This window comes from Aspergillus bombycis (assembly GCF_001792695.1).
Source record: "Aspergillus bombycis strain NRRL26010 chromosome Unknown contig00043, whole genome shotgun sequence".
NCBI lineage: Eukaryota > Fungi > Ascomycota > Eurotiomycetes > Eurotiales > Aspergillaceae > Aspergillus > Aspergillus bombycis.
In genome coordinates, this window is record NW_019170045.1 from 115,914 (window position 1) to 132,741 (window position 16,828).

General features: G+C 50.0%; 6 protein-coding genes across 6 annotated transcripts; 2 read left to right on the forward strand and 4 right to left on the reverse strand.

Annotated features, from left to right (window-relative positions):
• Nucleotides 1-1,359: 1,359 nt before the first annotated feature.
• ABOM_005581 (uncharacterized protein) lies at nt 1,360-2,055 on the reverse strand (the record flags this gene model as incomplete). The annotated part of the gene is made up of 1 exon (XM_022532710.1): nt 1,360-2,055. One exon carries the CDS (start codon nt 2,053-2,055, stop codon nt 1,360-1,362), a length of 696 nt encoding a protein of 231 aa, XP_022389080.1.
• Nucleotides 2,056-3,097: 1,042 nt separating this feature from the next.
• On the forward strand, nt 3,098-3,790 carry ABOM_005582 (FKBP-type peptidyl-prolyl cis-trans isomerase; the record flags this gene model as incomplete). Its single annotated transcript, XM_022532711.1, has 6 exons — nt 3,098-3,234; nt 3,305-3,372; nt 3,429-3,489; nt 3,560-3,580; nt 3,635-3,676; nt 3,733-3,790. The coding sequence occupies 6 exons, from the start codon at nt 3,098-3,100 to the stop codon at nt 3,788-3,790; spliced, it is 387 nt and encodes a 128-aa protein (XP_022389084.1).
• A 612-nt stretch (nt 3,791-4,402) lies between these two features.
• Nucleotides 4,403-4,975, reverse strand: ABOM_005583 (uncharacterized protein; the record flags this gene model as incomplete). The annotated part of the gene is made up of 1 exon (XM_022532712.1): nt 4,403-4,975. The coding sequence occupies one exon, from the start codon at nt 4,973-4,975 to the stop codon at nt 4,403-4,405; it is 573 nt and encodes a 190-aa protein (XP_022389112.1).
• Nucleotides 4,976-7,044: 2,069 nt separating this feature from the next.
• ABOM_005584 (uncharacterized protein) lies at nt 7,045-7,639 on the forward strand (the record flags this gene model as incomplete). The annotated part of the gene is made up of 2 exons (XM_022532713.1): nt 7,045-7,256; nt 7,510-7,639. The coding sequence occupies 2 exons, from the start codon at nt 7,045-7,047 to the stop codon at nt 7,637-7,639; spliced, it is 342 nt and encodes a 113-aa protein (XP_022389079.1).
• Nucleotides 7,640-7,878: 239 nt separating this feature from the next.
• Nucleotides 7,879-9,643, reverse strand: ABOM_005585 (amino acid transporter; the record flags this gene model as incomplete). Its single annotated transcript, XM_022532714.1, has 4 exons — nt 7,879-8,463; nt 8,513-8,674; nt 8,735-9,246; nt 9,316-9,643. The coding sequence occupies 4 exons, from the start codon at nt 9,641-9,643 to the stop codon at nt 7,879-7,881; spliced, it is 1,587 nt and encodes a 528-aa protein (XP_022389077.1).
• Nucleotides 9,644-13,959: 4,316 nt separating this feature from the next.
• Nucleotides 13,960-15,866, reverse strand: ABOM_005586 (MFS transporter; the record flags this gene model as incomplete). Its single annotated transcript, XM_022532715.1, has 2 exons — nt 13,960-15,361; nt 15,454-15,866. 2 exons carry the CDS (start codon nt 15,864-15,866, stop codon nt 13,960-13,962), a joined length of 1,815 nt encoding a protein of 604 aa, XP_022389111.1.
• Nucleotides 15,867-16,828: the final 962 nt, after the last annotated feature.

A 16,828-nucleotide genomic window follows, 5' to 3' on the forward strand; every position in this document is an offset into this window, starting at 1 on the left:
CCCATTTTCTTCCGGTTATTGGACCAGAACAGAAAGGAACCGAAGACACAGCTATATTTTGTTTAAGTGGGTCATAATCCGCCGCCTATAATATTATATTAAACATGCCATTTCTTGCAAGGCAAGAGGCCACCCAATATTGGCTTTTTAGTGGAATGGGAGTGGGAACCTCCATAATGGACACTCCGTGAGGAATCCACCCACACATCGCGCATTAACAGCCTGCAGAGCAAGTTTCCCATCTCTATCTCTCCAAACACTGAGACATGCTTCTGCATCTGCCCACTAGCCATTGTAGTCCAACTCGACAGAATCGCTCTAGGGCGACCCTTTGCTGCGTCGAATGCACGTGCAGCGACCAAGAAAACTCCACCGCCCGAGATTGCTGGATGTCGAAAGAAACCCCGAAGCCACGCGAAAGCTCGTCGTAGTGAGGTAGCACCCTATCTAATTAACAATTAGATGACATGGACGACGGAATACCATGAAGGAAACATGGCTACAGTTGAGATAAGCTTGCGCATCCTGTATGAAGCTACGGTCATGCCACTTTCTTCCATACCCTTGAGCGTTAGCACTGCGCATTGTGTCACTATTGCTAATACGCACAGGGTCCCGCCAGCACTTAGTGCGATGGGGCACGCAGGGCTCAAGATATCTACAGGGTTGTGAACTATAGGCGGAAACCAACCGAGACTCAGAGAAGAAAATGCCCGCCGAAGTAACGCCGTGTCAACACCACTGGAGGTTTTGGCCCTTTGTTGTTGGCCTCAAGAACATCATGCTTCCGACGATCTGACGGGCTTGGCTGCCAAGTTATGAGTATTGAGTTGGAATTGTAGGAGAGAACGTTGGATCAGTGAGACCGCTGGAAGATGGTCGGGAGAAGTCTATCTATATACGAACGCAGTTCCATCCCGGCTGTACCCGTCAAGACGAGGTCATTCCACAGCTACATCCCAGGTGGGTCCGATTTGTGCGATGGTGAACCTGGCTGGCGAAACCCCTGACGTAAAACTGCTAATCAATCCATGTTCAGAGCTCAAGGAAACTTGAGAGCGAAAATTGAAAAAGTAACCTTAGTAGCAGGTGATGGAGAATTATGAGTGAGCCACTCTCCGTGAATTGCAGCGGGTATAGGTTCTTCTTGGAGCCGCCACTCGAAACAAAGCCACTGTAAATCGACATACCATGGTAACGCCGACGAATGAGATATAATTGAGATGAGTAATTGTAATGTTCATATTACTCAATCGTGCATGAGGGTTTCTGGCGTTATAGTGTATACTATACCACCAGTACACTATCCTAGAGAGCCTCCGAGGCACCGACACAAGTACAAAACCAGCTCACCGTTCTTTAAAGATCGTCTCCCCTATCCTCAATGTAGCCCATGGCGCGGAAGAGCCTGGCAGTTTTCCCTTCTTGTGGGTCACACAATACAATCCCACGGCTTTTCAAGTATTGAGTCACTGTCTCATAAGCCTTATCTGCCTTCTTTTTGGGTATTTTGGCCTCGATTTCCATCAGGTGCAGTGAGCCGGCGGCGACGTCATCGAACTTGGCTTTATAACCTTCGATCCGCATCTTCCACTTGGCATTGTGATACGGACCATAATTCGTAAGCTCCTCCCAGTTGACCGTTTTGTAATGTTCCGCGAGCTCGACTTGTTGGTCGCACCAGATGCTAGATTCCCGCAAGGGACATCGCTTCTCGCAGGTAAACGTGGGATTTTCACCGTAGCGATCCCAGACACACTCAGCGGAGTCGGGGACATCGGAGGTTTCCTGCTGGAATCGTACTTTCACCGTGGAGATGTTTTCGCCTTTTGAGGTCTTGGTGCGGAACATGAGGCCATCGGAGATGTAGACCGGGGGTTGTGTGTCATAGTAGGTGATCGGATTCTCCTTGTAAGGGTCGGGTGTTCCCAGTCCCAGCTTTCGAAGAACCGTCTGAGGGTCTGAATCACATATCGCCCATTGCAGGTTGGTCTTCTTCGCGGTCACCAAGGGAGCTGCAAGGAGGAGAACGGCGTAGTGTATATAGGACTTCATGATGTCAATTGCACCGGATCGACGTTAATACAAGCCAAGTGAATGTTGGTACAGCAAAAGGATTGACTGGACTGGATAGATATCGTATTATATCTCGGCATCCAGGGAGTTGTAAGGGGTTCATCATGACATCAGATATATTTATATACTTGATGTCGCATGCGGTGGGCGGTGAACAGGCCCAAGTGACAAGTCATACAAGGTCGTTGGCTGGTCAACCCTAACTTCTACGTATGTACTCCGTACTCCATCCTTGATATATCGGCGTCCTTGAGAGAACAAATGTGAAATCTAACTCCTTGCTTTGCCTTCTATCAGCGGACATGGGAAGTGCTCATCCTTCAGCTGGGTTCATCCTATACCTTAAGACATAAGGCCCCACTTGCAGTTTACAGGGTTTCTAAAGGGGACACCATCCGACTGCTCCACTTTAAGAGCTTAGCTCTTGGGTTCCTCGCATAGGGAATGTCCTTCAATAGATACAAACTTGGGCCCCACGATTTCCAACTACTACCTGGAGATCGGTACCCGAAGCGCCATCACCTGCTTTGCTATCTACGATCTTCATAATGCTCCAAAACAGTACCTAGTAGCTTCCACGACCATCCTTCCTCATCGACGGGGAAAATTGAGTGATTGGCCCTTCGACATAAGAAAACCGGACACCAGGTAACACAGCAGCCACTGGGTTAATTAGCGATATTCTTGGTACGGTTCCTCTAGGATACTCAATGAATACAACCTCGTGTCTCCCTCTGATAGGATTCACGGTCGCGACAAGCATTCAATAAGCTTTTACCTCACAATACACGCACATCATAGACGAACGGATGCCTGGATTTTATAGATACAACATTCCCACGGTCAATGAGATAAAATGACGACCTCCTCCTACCGCATAGTTGTGGTTCAGAAGGAAGACGCGTGGGGAGGCCGCCACGTGACCCTCGGGATGTTTCCCCGGTCTTCCGACAATGTTTGCTGGAACAATTCGTGGGATTGATTCCTGTCGTCCACCTCGTTGTTCAACTTTTATGCAAAAATGGGTATCATCGACTTCATTAAAGATATTATTCGCCCCGGTAATGGGGTGGATTACCCCAAAGCCGGCGATATGGTCACGGTCCACTACCACGGCTATCTTTATGATCCGACCCGATCATGGAACCGCGGGCGTCGGTAGGTCGCCAGATATATTACAACCCACAGGAGATTCTTGTATAGCTTTCTAATCATGTCTCTCGCTCAGGTTCGATAGCAGTATCAAGCGAGGAATCCCCTTCACGTTCCAGATCGGCATGGGCACGGTCATCAAAGGTATGTACATAGCCATCCCTATCAGCTTCGTGGCAGTTCCACTAACTATACACCAGGATGGGAGGTTGGCATTCTTGGTATGAGCCTTGGTGAAAAGGCTCTCCTTACCTTTGGGCCGTAAGCATCTCTTTATGCGCGAGTACCCTCTGGAGCTTCTACTAACCGTTTTTGCTTGGCGCGAGCGCAGTCACTACGGATATGGTGCAAGGTAAGTCCTCCTTGCTTGAACTGTTGGTACGCGTCATGCTCACAAAGAATGAAGGGGCGCACCTCCATTTATCCCTGGTAATTCAACTCTGGTCTTGTAAGTCGCTGCTTTACTTGAGCCCGGATCTGAGCAGGCACTCATGACAATGATAGTAACGTCGAGCTTCTGGCTATCAATGGACGGACTCTTCAATCGGACGACTCAGAATAGTGTAAGGAAACGAAGCGCTGTATTTTTATGTGTATATTAATCCCACTCTGCGTCGACAAAGGCCTTGTGCTTTCTACAGTAGTACATTATCAGCGAATCTATTATATCTTCGCAAAAAGGGTGGCATGTCAATTAACCCCGCCCATTGTTGGCTCGTATGATAGAACCGGGGTTAGTGACATGGACAATGATATCGACAGCAGAATGCTTGATATTCAGATAATTGGATTTCATCGGCTGCTTGAACCAGCTCGGTCTGCTTGTTATACTCGATACAGGTGAGTCAATACTATGACTCGATCGAATTCATTGCAAGAGAGCATAACGACACGGTTATAAGACATTCACACACGGGGAGAGACAATTTGACACTGTCTTGGATCTCAATCATTGCTTGCAATAGTGACCTAACTAACATCTTAACGAGTGACACGGTACATATAAATATTCTCAAAGTCTGGCTAGCACCTCATGGGAACGGACTTCTAACGCTGTGTCCCCACAGCTTCAGAAGTCGGCTCCATACGGGAGGATCGACAACAAGACAGCCAACTACACCCAATTAGCAATTATTATCACAGAGACAGTTGTGCTTCGGTAAAATACCTACCTCTAGTTGTCCTTCTCGCACATCGCGGCGAATCGGTCAATGTATCCAGGAAGAGTCTTGGACCATGCAGTCTGGTCCGAGTCCAGCTGTTTGATCTGTTGGCATTTTTCCTCAGTAAGCTGAACCGAGCTGGAAAGTTGCTTGACCTGCTTCTCCAGAATTGGCTGGGAGGCTTTGAACGCACAGGCGCCATAGTCAAACAGCCCTTCTGGATTGTTGCAGAGAGGCTTGTTTCCTTCAGCTGCGCAGCTCTTCTGCACTGCTGCAATGAGCTGGGTGCTCGTTTGGTTGTACAATGCCTGCTCGCTGGCGGACACACCCAGCTTGGTGTTTACGTCCTGGATGAGTTGTGGGAGGACGTTGTTGTGGAGATACTGATTGTGCTGGTTGATTGTGGCAGTACAATTGGCCTTCTCACAAACCTGTGTATGGAAGTATTGCATCAGCTTGAAGGGCTTTTGGCCGAGGACTTGGGGAATCTCCAAACACGTCTCCGGGACGTTTGGGAAAGCGGCATTGCCAACGGAGGAAAGTGTGGCGCTGACCAGCAACGCAGACGAGATAGAGAACTTCATTTTGACGGTACGGTCTGGTTTATAACCTAGGGGAATAATAGATTGACTGTGATGTAAAGTGATGAGATGGTTGCTTGATGATCTTGATGATGTCCACGATGCGTGGCCGTCTGGTTTAAATACCTCTGAGCAATGGAATAATCGGCATATCGGGCAACTATGTGTTCCAGTAACCTGAAGACATTGGTGCATGATCACCCGGAAGAGCTGTTTCATACTGAATCGAGCTGAAAGTACGGGCTTTCACTATCTTCACCGGCATAGACTGTGGTATATTCAAGTGCCTTTGTCGATCACTCATCTATCCGAGGTGATCCTGTTTCACCACCGCAGGGCTCAAATTTCAGGCACAATATGCCAGGTAAGATAGCGTCCGAAGAACATCCGACAGCCGAGCCAAATTTAAGATGGACTAATGCTCCTAGAAAATGCCTGGAGAGTCCGATTGTGCAGACAGCCATAGTGTTCCTTATGCCGATAATAACACCCGGGGACAAACGAGTCCCAGCAATACGACGATACGCTTATACCTAGCAGTTGATCATCGCTAACTCGCGCAGTATCACTACCCAGCGATACTATTTACGCATGCCTCGGTAATAGCGAATTATAACTATGAATGCGCCGCCACCGGATAACTTTGCAGCCATAGGACTCAGCACAAAAACGAATGAAAAGAAGCAGACGTGTGAATTCTTTTATCCACCATTGTGATCAATCACCTGCGCATGTATTCTGGATATTTGGCTATCAATAAAACGCAATACTCATATGATAATGTGGCCGTAGGTAAGGTTCATTGACTACATAGATATGGAGGTACGATTTGTGAGACAGTCCTGGAACTTGGGGATATCGCAGCTGTTTGAGCCCGCAACACTTGGGAGCCCCAGATGTTTCATAATGCAAGGACCTGGAGGTCCCCACAACGGCTTAAATTTGAGGAATGGGAGAAGCGATATAGGGATGGCTGTTGCTGAAGAGGCTCATATTTCACTGAAAAGTTCCTCGGCCACAGGTGAAATGTGTTGGGCACGGTATGAAGTCGTTCGCTTTCCCTACTGATCTCACTAGCGATGAGCAATATTCAAGTCGCGAATTGTTTCACTATCTATCTACTTACACACCCGATACATCTTTTGTTTGCAGCAAGCGACATGTCCTCGTTCCATGGAAATTGTTGATAGGAGGGCTCCTCAAATTGCATGGTGCATATATTGATATGGATGGGCGAGCCTCCATCACGGAGATAGGACCTTGAGAGTGCCCACTGCCAAGCTGTTGCATCGGACATCGTTCTGCGTACTTCAGCCAACAGCATCCCAAACAAAATCATCAGGAGCACTGTGAGACATAAGGCCTACAATTTGATTTTCACCTGGCAACTTGTCGCAATTGGCGGCCTTTGCGAGGGACCGAAAGCGGATATTCCTCCGGGGTCTTTTCTCCTTTTATTAGGCACGTTGATACATAAAGTATATAGGAGAGTCAGAATAAATTGTCGTCAAGTTTCTCCCAATCAGCATACACTAGTTAAAGCGTGTACTTGTGGGAAATTGAGAGGCACCAGTGGTAGACTGGTTGAGAGAAAGGAAATGCCAAGTATGTCAGACAATTGCCGTGCCTGGAATGGCAAATGCGCCAATGAAAAGACAGCTACGTCTTGCTAGTGGGCGGACAATGCGCCAAAGATGTCAGAACAGCCATATAGCAAGCCAAGCTAGGGCTCGGGGGATCGCCATTCTACTAAGGATGATGCCATGCCCTAATTCTGCAGACCCCGCATATGGACCGGCCAAGAGCCTGAGAACGGTAAAGCCTGAAGAATAAGGGCTCCGAGAATATCTCCGGGCCCTATGAGCCCATGCTCAGATAGTATACAGCTAGAGTACGACGCCGATCTATACCAGGTACTAGAATAGCTTAAAATGAAGAAAAAGGAGTTGATGGAGATCGAAGCCTGTAATGTGACTATTGCTTCGGCACATTCAAATACACGTGTGACGCCGCGTTGAGGTACCTTGCACAGATATTCAGCTCCTGCACCGAGGCGTGTCTCAGTCTTCAAGATGTCTATGCTCTATAAAATACTCTTCTTATTCCCATTGGCCAGCATGGCCGTACCTTCTGCCCCTTCCAGCAACCTAGGCAAACGGTCTATTACCTGCCTCACAGTCGGGCAATCAGCAACGGCAACCTGGACCAATAGTGCCGGGCAAACCTGTTCTTTTGTTGGAGTGGTCGGGAGCAATTACGGTGCCAACAGCGCAGGCAATGGAGAGTACGTATTTTCTGCGCCGTGAAACATAAAATCAGCTGTCTAATGAGCGTGGCTATCGCATAGCTATTCTTGCAACGGCCGCTGTGGTGCAGGCTGCTCTGGCACCGCGCTAGGGAACGTGTACACACAGGACTGCTTCTCTCATGATATCTGCTCATATTTCAATGATGCTAGCGGAGGTGCAAGGCAAGCTGAACCCATATGGACCTATTAGCTAAGTTTGAGGCGGATGCTAACCATGCAACGCTGACAGTGACCCAAACTGCGGTAACGCCTACAATGCGGCCGTGGACGATTTCGCGGGGGGGCTTGTCGCCGGCTGCTCACAGACGAATCCTACGAGCTCGGCATCTCCACCCAATTCCGGTCCTGTTTGTGCTTGAGAGGGTTCCTCCCTTTCAATATAGCTAGAAACCCTGCAGCCGATCGAGTTTTTTCTGCACTACTAGGCAATTGTACTCTGAAGACGACGTATCACTCAAAGCTTTCAACTTCAGAATCCCGTAGACGGGGATAAGAAAGGCATGGCTGTGTTGGGACGTGATGTATATACGTCCCGGACGACAAACTCATCCAATCGCCCTTGCGTGCCAGCTCGATATACCTCTCTGGCTGTCGCGCATCATGCATTTCGGTCCACTGCCCATCTTTTCCGGACCTCATAATATCCCACTCCAATTATCCACAGCGAGAGCAGGACCAAAGCTTGTACAGGGGCAAAAATAGCCCCTCGCACCACCACAAATCCACTGACTATGGCAAAGGTGATGGGAATAATAATAGAGGGCTTGTAGGGACGGTGTAGATCTGGTTCGCGAAATCGCAAGATGATCGCTCCGACGACAGTCAACAAGAAGAACGTGTACTCCCCCAGTCCATTAAAGGTCAGGAGGGCCCGGAAGTCCCCGAAGAGAATGTAGAAGATAGGAAGCGCGGTAGACAAGACGATCGCGTTGATCGGCGCGTCCGATTTACCGTTCGAATGGCTTAAGTCGGACGAAAGTGCAGAGGCAATATTCTCAGTGGATGGAAGGCCCAACCGTCCGAGAATTCCTAGAAACTGCGGCAGCCAGTTCGAATTAGACGCTGCAACGACCATGCGACCGGCGACGAACGAATTCCCCAGCAAGGACCCAGCTACCACAAGACAGATCAAGACCGCTGCGATAATGCCCGCTACCGGACCTAAAAGATGCGTAATAGCGGTCTCACCGTTCGTTAGACATGAATCTACGGAAGATAGTACGGGGACATACCACGGCAACGCTATCTGTTGTTGAAACTACGCTCCACGGAAGAAGAATGTAGTACGCGGTGTTGGCTGCGATGAAGCAAAGAATAACGATGGGAACCGCCATATTAATGGCGAGGGGAAGCTGAGAAGCCGGTGCAGACAACTCTGCTGTAATGTAGATAGCCTTCCAGTCGGGGGTGTCAGTTCCACTGTGCCATTCTCTCGGTGAGCTGCGGATACCTACTTTGTCCCAGCCTGAGTAAGCCCACAGTGCACCATAAAGCGCAGCTGAATAGTGGCCGAGCATTTCCCATCCAGCCAGATCGCTCCAATGGATCTCTTGTCCATCTGGAGTGAGGGAGTCCCGGTAGCCAAACCACGACTTCGTATACCAGTCCGTTGCTGGCCCGTCCCAGTGTGTGCTTGATAAATGGACAATCACTACCAGGAGTCCTGCAAGCACGATTCCAGTGATTGTAGCAAATTTCGTCGTCACGAAGAAACTGCTCAGCCGTGTGCTAACCTTTGTGCTGATCGAGTTGGCTACCCCAATCACGATCAACACCAGAATGGAGAGAAGCTTGTGTTGGATCGAAGCCGCCTGATTAGTTATCCCAGCAGCAGAGTAGATACTTTCAACAAAAACAATGCTGAGGATGGCGAGCGTCGCCGGCATCACGGCGATGATCCACGTCCATGCGGCGAGGAAGCCGAGGATGTCGCCGAAGACATACTGCAGATACGGCTGGACTCCCCCTGTAGGCTGGGTTAGTCTCCTATGAGCCTGGCAATTAAGCAGCTAAGCTTGCTGTCGGAAATGCAGACCTTCACCGGAAATTGCTGTGCCGAGTTCGGCCATCGTTGTCGCCCCCGTCCAAGCCAGTAACCCTCCCACGAGCCACACAACGAGAGCAGCGCCGGGTGATGGAACGTTCGTATCGATAGCACCAGGAGATGTGAAGACCCCACTACCGATCACGATACTGATGACGATGCCAAATGCTTCCATGGCCCCCAGGTTTCGCCGGAACGTGGCGCGAGGCGCTCCATCCGACGCGCCCGCGGGCGCTGCTACGGCTTCATAGTTTGGCTCTGGCGAATCGGCGAGCAACGGCCTTTCAGCATCTTCTTGAGGCTCAATAGTGGTAACCATGGTTGATGATGGTATGTTGTGTGGAGGGTGGAACATGAAGCGCTCCAACGAGAAGCAGAAAACGGGGGTAGATCACGCAATCGGCGCCTCATCTTGCTTGCCCCGCTCCGAGTCGATGCATAAGAGAAACAAGGATCTGCCTTCGCGGCATCCTGCGCTTAGGCCACCGGCACCGGTTGATTTGACAAGCGCCGAAGAGGGCTCATGGTACTAGCCGCCGTACTCTCGCAGTAGCTCAGTCACTCTCTTACTTGTTCCATATCACACGTCTAGCCCAGGTACTAGTAGTTTATGGGGCAGTCAGTCATAGAAGAGGATAATTGCAGAAACAAAACGGAAAAGAGAAAAAGGAAAAAAAAGCAAAGAAAAAAACAAGAAAGATCCATTCAGAGTTTGATAACTTCCTGCCAGGCCTTCATGGGAAACCAACGACACACTCGACTCTACCTCGTTCAAATGATTCTTCCCACACCTACAATTGACAGACGCAGTGGCCTGCACTCACTCGACAATTGCACACGTGGAAAGGAACACAAATGCAACGCCTATCGTGGAAACGTCCTACGCAAGTTCCCTGAAGCAGATCCAGTCAGCAAATGGATTGCCACGTTGTTGGTACAGCGGTAGTGGGGATGAAGACTTGCCTTTACCGACCCATCCGTGAGAGGGCTTATCGGGTCGGCAGGGCTTATATCATCCGAAACCGCAGCAGGCGAGGCGAGATTCGGCATGGAGGCAAGGAGAGCAACCTGGGAGCATAAGCCGAGGATGCCAAATAGGGCCACGCGAGTCTCAATGAGGAGCATTTTTACCAAAATGGTGAATATACATGTATGTCGATTACCCCTGGCCAGTTTTAGAGGTGTTCACGGCATGGAATTAAGTAAGAGGACGGTCAACGATGAGAAGGAGATATTTATCCCCATCGTGAACCTGGTGGAGTCTTTCTGGAATCTGAAGACCATGGTATTATGTGACTTCATCCAGTCATGATGTGGATATACGTTGGTTAGGGCGATGAACCTCGAGGCTCGTCTTCCGCTCAGCTACAATATCCAGGTTTAACCGCCGCGAATTTTTTCTATCGCCCAATGAAGGGAGAGAAGCCAGAGGGGTAAGAAGGAAGAATCAGTATTCGGCAAAACGTACGCACGGATCTGTCGCTGCTGCTTGTCTCTTATGCGCTACCCAGTGGACGGCGTGCCAGTCCGTCAAGGGATATGCATGTAACCCTGGAGTCCAAGTGCCGTCTATTTCTTTGAGACATTACCGTGTGCCGTGCCGTATTCGTGTTACCATCAGCTCTGACCACCAGCTTAGGTCTAAAGGAGGGTATGACTAGCCCCACGGCTGTTGATGTTGTACAACCCATGGCCCTAATTATATCAACGGGCTGATTCTTTGCATATACCATTCCCCTTACTTTTGAATATTGTCCGACGTCACGGTATCCCTTATATGCTACAGCCAAGAGGTCCCTGGACATCTAGGACTAGAGCAATTGGTGTCACCGTTGCAGTGCGTATCTCTTTGCCCCGCCGCATATCCTCTCCGTATGCCGAGTTCGATGTTGTGCCGCCATGGCAGATGATTCCTTCCATGGGTGGACTCGATGAGTGACGATCTACGAGAGGGGGCTTGCAAATTATCCGGTGGCCCATGACCCACCATCAATGCCCCCCCCCCCCCTAAGTTCATGTTTTGCATATGCTTTTGACAGATAATTCACCGTGCCGCATTTCCACCTCTCCCACATTGAAGATCCCTACCAGTGGGTGCTCTTTCGAAGGATTTACTCCCCAAGAGTCCTGTTATGGAGAGTACAAAAGGGGCAAAAGAGTAGCGCCTGCGGGGGTGACCTGGGCTGGACGACCAACTGTATGAAGGCAAAAGCGCCTCAGCTGATACACGACTACAGCCTCGTTGTCATTTGAGGAAACAATGGCTTGACAGTCAACCGGTCAGGGGTAGTGAGCAAGAGATTCATGCCATACAGATCGAACCGGCTGCAACAACAAGAGTATAAATTACGATTGAATGTTAGATATGACGGTCCGACGAGTGAGTAACTGTGGTACTTTGAGGCGACACAAGAGTACCCATAAAGGAATAATATGCAGAGCGATACTACGTCTTCATAGTATGACGGCATGTCTACAAGTCATTCCCCAAACCATGACGGAGCATTTCAATTCACACAAGCAGGGCCATCATGTGGACATCTGGAAACAGATACCCATGCAAACAATATGCCCAACGTCAATGTCTTGGGGACTAAGAAACCTCAAAGTAAAGGTATCAACATCTACCCTCGAAACCACTTTAGTGGTAATCTCATGCCGTGTTGCATGCCCGAGCCACGAGGCATATCATGAGACCGTCTCAGGTTTCAAGGACCATGATAGCACAACATGGACCCCTCGTTCTGTTCGTGCCCAGGGAGTGGACTGCGCCACTGACGCGAGATATGTATTCCAACAGTGACATAAAGTGCGGGAAAGAATGTGTAGAGAAGATTCGAAGCCACGATCAGACAACCTTTCTCCGATACCTTTGACGCATGCAGTGGGTCTGGAATTGCCTATACGTCAGATACAGGGAGCAATGCGACCATCACTTAGATATGAATGCGACAGTAATTAGTTCATAGCGGGATAGTCGTGATCGGGCTTGTCTTGAGTTCATTTACACCTGGCCGGGTTGGTTAGAAGCCCAAGCATATGAGCTGGATTGGAGACCTCCAACCCCGCAGTTAACGCCTTTAGAACCTTTTTATGTATCACAAGAATGTTGTCGAGTGCGGGCTGAGGGGGTCTGTCACTTGATAATGGCATGGTTTCTATAGCCATGTCTGGCACATGCACCCAACAGACATCATCATCGAGATATAAATACAGGTTAGTTCCCCCATCAAACAGCACTTGCTGTCAGTACTGCTCAATTGAGTAACTCTTTTGGTGACGAGCATCCCAAGCATTGCTTTCTATCGCCAACTCCTCACAATGAAGGTTGCACTTCTCCTTGCCGCTTGTGCCACTCTGGCCGCTGCCGCTGCGACAGAGCCCTTCCAGGCCACGGAAAACACGGCCTTCCCCCAGGATGCCTCCTTCCCCGATGATGTCTCTATCAATTCTTGTAGGTGCTCAAGCATCATCACTAGGGTACCGGGCTTGCACTAAGAAACTACAATAGCCCCTGTATCTGCGACGCAAGCATGTGGTGGCCTGACTCCGGCTCAATGCAGGAATCTCTGTGGTCGACTTGGCTTCCGATGTTGGCGCTGTACGCCCAATGCCTGTCAGTGTTCCAACAGCTGCTGAGCGAAAGATCTGGGCCCCGGGGTGCCGCTAACCTCAAGGACCACCGATGGAGTTGGAATGCATCTAGGTCCGCTGCCCGAGGTAGGGTAAGCCTCACGAACAGGGGAAAATTGCTTAGCCTTTATATGACTTCATTCTGTGTCATTTGTAAGTGGTGGATCATGGATTTATTATGACTGGCTTGCGCAATGATTCAAGTATCATACCAACTATATGCCACGGCCTGGCGATGGCAAGGTCTGGCCGTTGCCGCGTAATGAGATCCTGTGTACCGAACGTATCACTTCCTTTGATCGGTCCTTAGGGTTGGCGGTTAGACTGTATAGATAGGAAGGCTAAATCGGTATGGACTCCCAACTCTACGTGCTCCTGTAGTATCCACGGATTCACCCTCGATGAGTCTCTCCTATGATATAAGACATGAAATACCTCTCTTTGTTCTCCTGGCGGGTTGCCTGCTGGTAACGGCAATGCGATATCATTCTTGTACCCTCCGGTGTAACCCCCTGGTCTCATGTTGTTTCAAAACAATTGTCCAGGCCAGCAGGGATTGTGATGTAACCGTGTAGGGTACGGGAATATGGGCGATTTACCGTGTCTCCAGGGCTAGACACCTGCGTTACGTTATCCAGAGGTAGTCAACGGAATGACACATCTTGATATCCGATGTGACAGCAGAGAAAACCAACACTTGGATGGCCCAATTGCGGGTGACTTTCGTCTCAAATCACAACATCATGTATGTAGAGGTCTGCATAGTGTGGGTGCCTACTAGTACTTGTATTGGATCAACGATCTCGAAGTCCATGAAGTGTCGGAGTCTCGACTAGTATGAAATAAAAGATGCTATGATTACATTAGATGCTAAACTAAGATTATCTGAGACAAATTCGGGGTATATTGCTTGTTTTTTTCAAAGGGATTAAGACCCCCTCTATACGCCGCGGTATCTAACGGGGGACGATAGGCGTGAAGTTATTTGTGGATTGTCGCATGTTATTCCCGTATGGGCCCATTGGTCTCGGCGAGAATTTCATTCTCGTCACTGATCGGCTCCTCGGCTTTCTCGTAGATGGGCGCAAACTTGCTCTTCATGCGCAGTCGCTTGCCGAAGAAGAGGAATATGACGGGGATGGGCACCAGGATCGCGGCCAGACAGCCCAGGAGCGTGGACGCCCATTGGATCCCCATGTTGTTAAACATTTGCCGGGAGAAGAGCGGAAAGCTGGACGCGACCAAGGAACGAACGAAGGTATTGGCGGCGATGGCGGAGGCGGCGAACATCAGATACGTATCAATGAGGTAGTTAAACAGCTGGATGAAGATGATCAGGAGTCCGAATCCGGTGAAGAGACCGCTCAGGGTCGGTACAATCCAGTGGATGCTATCGGTAAAGCCCGTCCAGCCGAACCAGAACAATCCCGCTGCGAAGAGCGCTCCCGCGAGGATCACCGGCGGAAGACGCCATTCGGGAATGGGGATGCCCCCGTTCGCTTCGAGCTTTTTATTGTACGCTCCACTGGAGAGAATGATGTATCCCGCCGCGATGAACAAACCCACGACCATACCGAACAGGGGCAGTCCACCCAGGCCCGCGTTCATGCCGTGGACCCCTTGGAACACCAGCGTGTAGGCCGTCAGGAAACAGTAGAGTAAGCCATAGATAAAGCTCAGGTAGATAGTCACGGCGAGGATCAGAGGCTCGTGGATAAGCAACCGCAACGGACGGGAGAAATTGTTGATGATCAAGTCTTTCAGGTCGACCTCAATCTCCTCCTGTTTGGCATGGATGCCCCAGTTCTTGGTCCGACGGCGCAGTTCCGAGGCCTTGCTGATCAGAATGACGGGGGGGTATGATTCCTTCAAGAAGAACACGTTCAGGGCGAACGCAAAGAACCCCATGAATGCCGGGATATACGCGGTGTACCGCCAGCCCAGATAGGACATATTGATGTAACCACCAATGAACGGCGCGAGGAGGGGACCTAAGAACACCGTGCTCGAGAAGATGGCGATCGCGACACCACGGGTGCGATTGTCGTAAATATCGGAGAACACGGCGGCGACGACGGCCAGCGGACAACTGCCGAAAATCCCACAGAAGAAACGGCAGATCATCAGGGTTTGCAGGTCCTTGGCGACGGCGACGGCGATGTTAAAGATGCCGAATCCGAACATGGCAATGACGATGGGTAAGCGACGGCCCTGAAGTTCCGACATGGGAGCCCAGATCAAGGGTCCGGACGCATACCCGATGATGTACAAGGAACTCGACAGCGTGGAGACTTCGAGACCGACGCCGAACGCTTGTGCGACATTTCTGCTGGAGGCGCTGAAGATGGCGGAATCGAAGGTCGAGCAAATACTGGTGAAGGCGAGGATGGCACTGATATAGACTCTAGAACACCAAAGTGACTGTTGAGCACATGAACCGCTGACGAACCAGCACCACCGGGTGGACCACACGGGGGGAAAAATTCCATCACTTACTTTCTCTTCAGCGGCCAGTTCTGGGGGTATAAGGGATCCTCTTTCCCGTCGAACTCCACCACGTAGTCCTCTCGAGCCGGTAAGAGGGGCGGATAGGGCTTTCCGGCGCCAAATGGGGGCAATGGGGCCTTGGAGGGATGTGACTTGACGCTTTCACCGACGGTGAGGGCATGTTGGAGTCGCTGGGTGTGAATGCGGCTCAGGGCATCCGAGGCCCTGGTTGTATGGCGTTCGAGATCAACCTCGGTGGCGCGCGAACGAAGGGTATGCAACTGAGGGTCATAATCCACAGAGCTGGTGGTGGAGGTCGAATCGGTTGTGCCGGAAGTCGGGGGTCTCTCGGCGTAGTCGGACGACTCCAATCGTTCTTTGCTCTGGCCCATGGCCGTGTCCCCATTCGGATCATAGACCATCTTGACCGCTGGTGAGAGAGGGAGGAGGGAGTCCGGTGGTCACGCTTGACATGCACCAAATCCGCCCGGCGGCCAGAAGATAAATACCCCAGAACGAACTAAGAAAAATTTTCCTTCTAGAGAGTATGACGAACAGCTACTGCCTGTGGCTTAGAAATGATTCGAAATGGAGAACCCTCACGAAGCTTTTTTCTGTTACTTTTTTTCAGTCGTTCCTGCCGACTTATCCGTTCCAGACCCACCAGAGTCAATGATGGTCTCTCTTTTTTGCCTCCCAACTACTACCGTCCCCTTTTTTTTCTTTTTTTTTTCTTCTTTCTTTTCTTTTTTGTTTTTTTGTATTTCTTTTTTCCCTCAGGGGAGATAGTTTTCCACAGATCGCCAGGAAGCTCGTGCGTGAACCTGACGCCTGTGGTGGATGAAGAAGTCCATATCCGACATGTTTTGCACGTTCGGGATCTTCGACTGTTTGCGGGGACGACGTCGGATGTCCTTGACGTCATTCATTTTGTTTTTCTTCGGCATTCGGAAGATTTTCCGTCCCCGTGGCTGATGATCTTCCCGGCGGGATCTCCGAGATAATCAACTCTTGCCCAACCACGGGAACAGTATTGCTTAGCGGAGGATCTCGACAGAGGTGATCCGATCCCTTTAATTATCGTCTGAAATGCCGTAATAGGGGTAATAGAGTGTCACTTCGGAGGCCGGAAGTTTATGTATGTGTTCGGAGACCTCCTGTGTAGATGAATGGGTAATGCTCCACTCCGATCCGAAGTTTATATATCTGCCTACGGCATATTAGTATCATAAATGTCCGTAGGTCAACCAGTGAGACATGGCCCTCGATCAGTCCCTAGATAGAACATCATGCGTGAATTTAACAAGAACTCGAGTGAACATTACGCAGTATACTGGTTTAATGAGTATGGTCATGCTGTTCGTGGTCCGGAGCACAATGGACT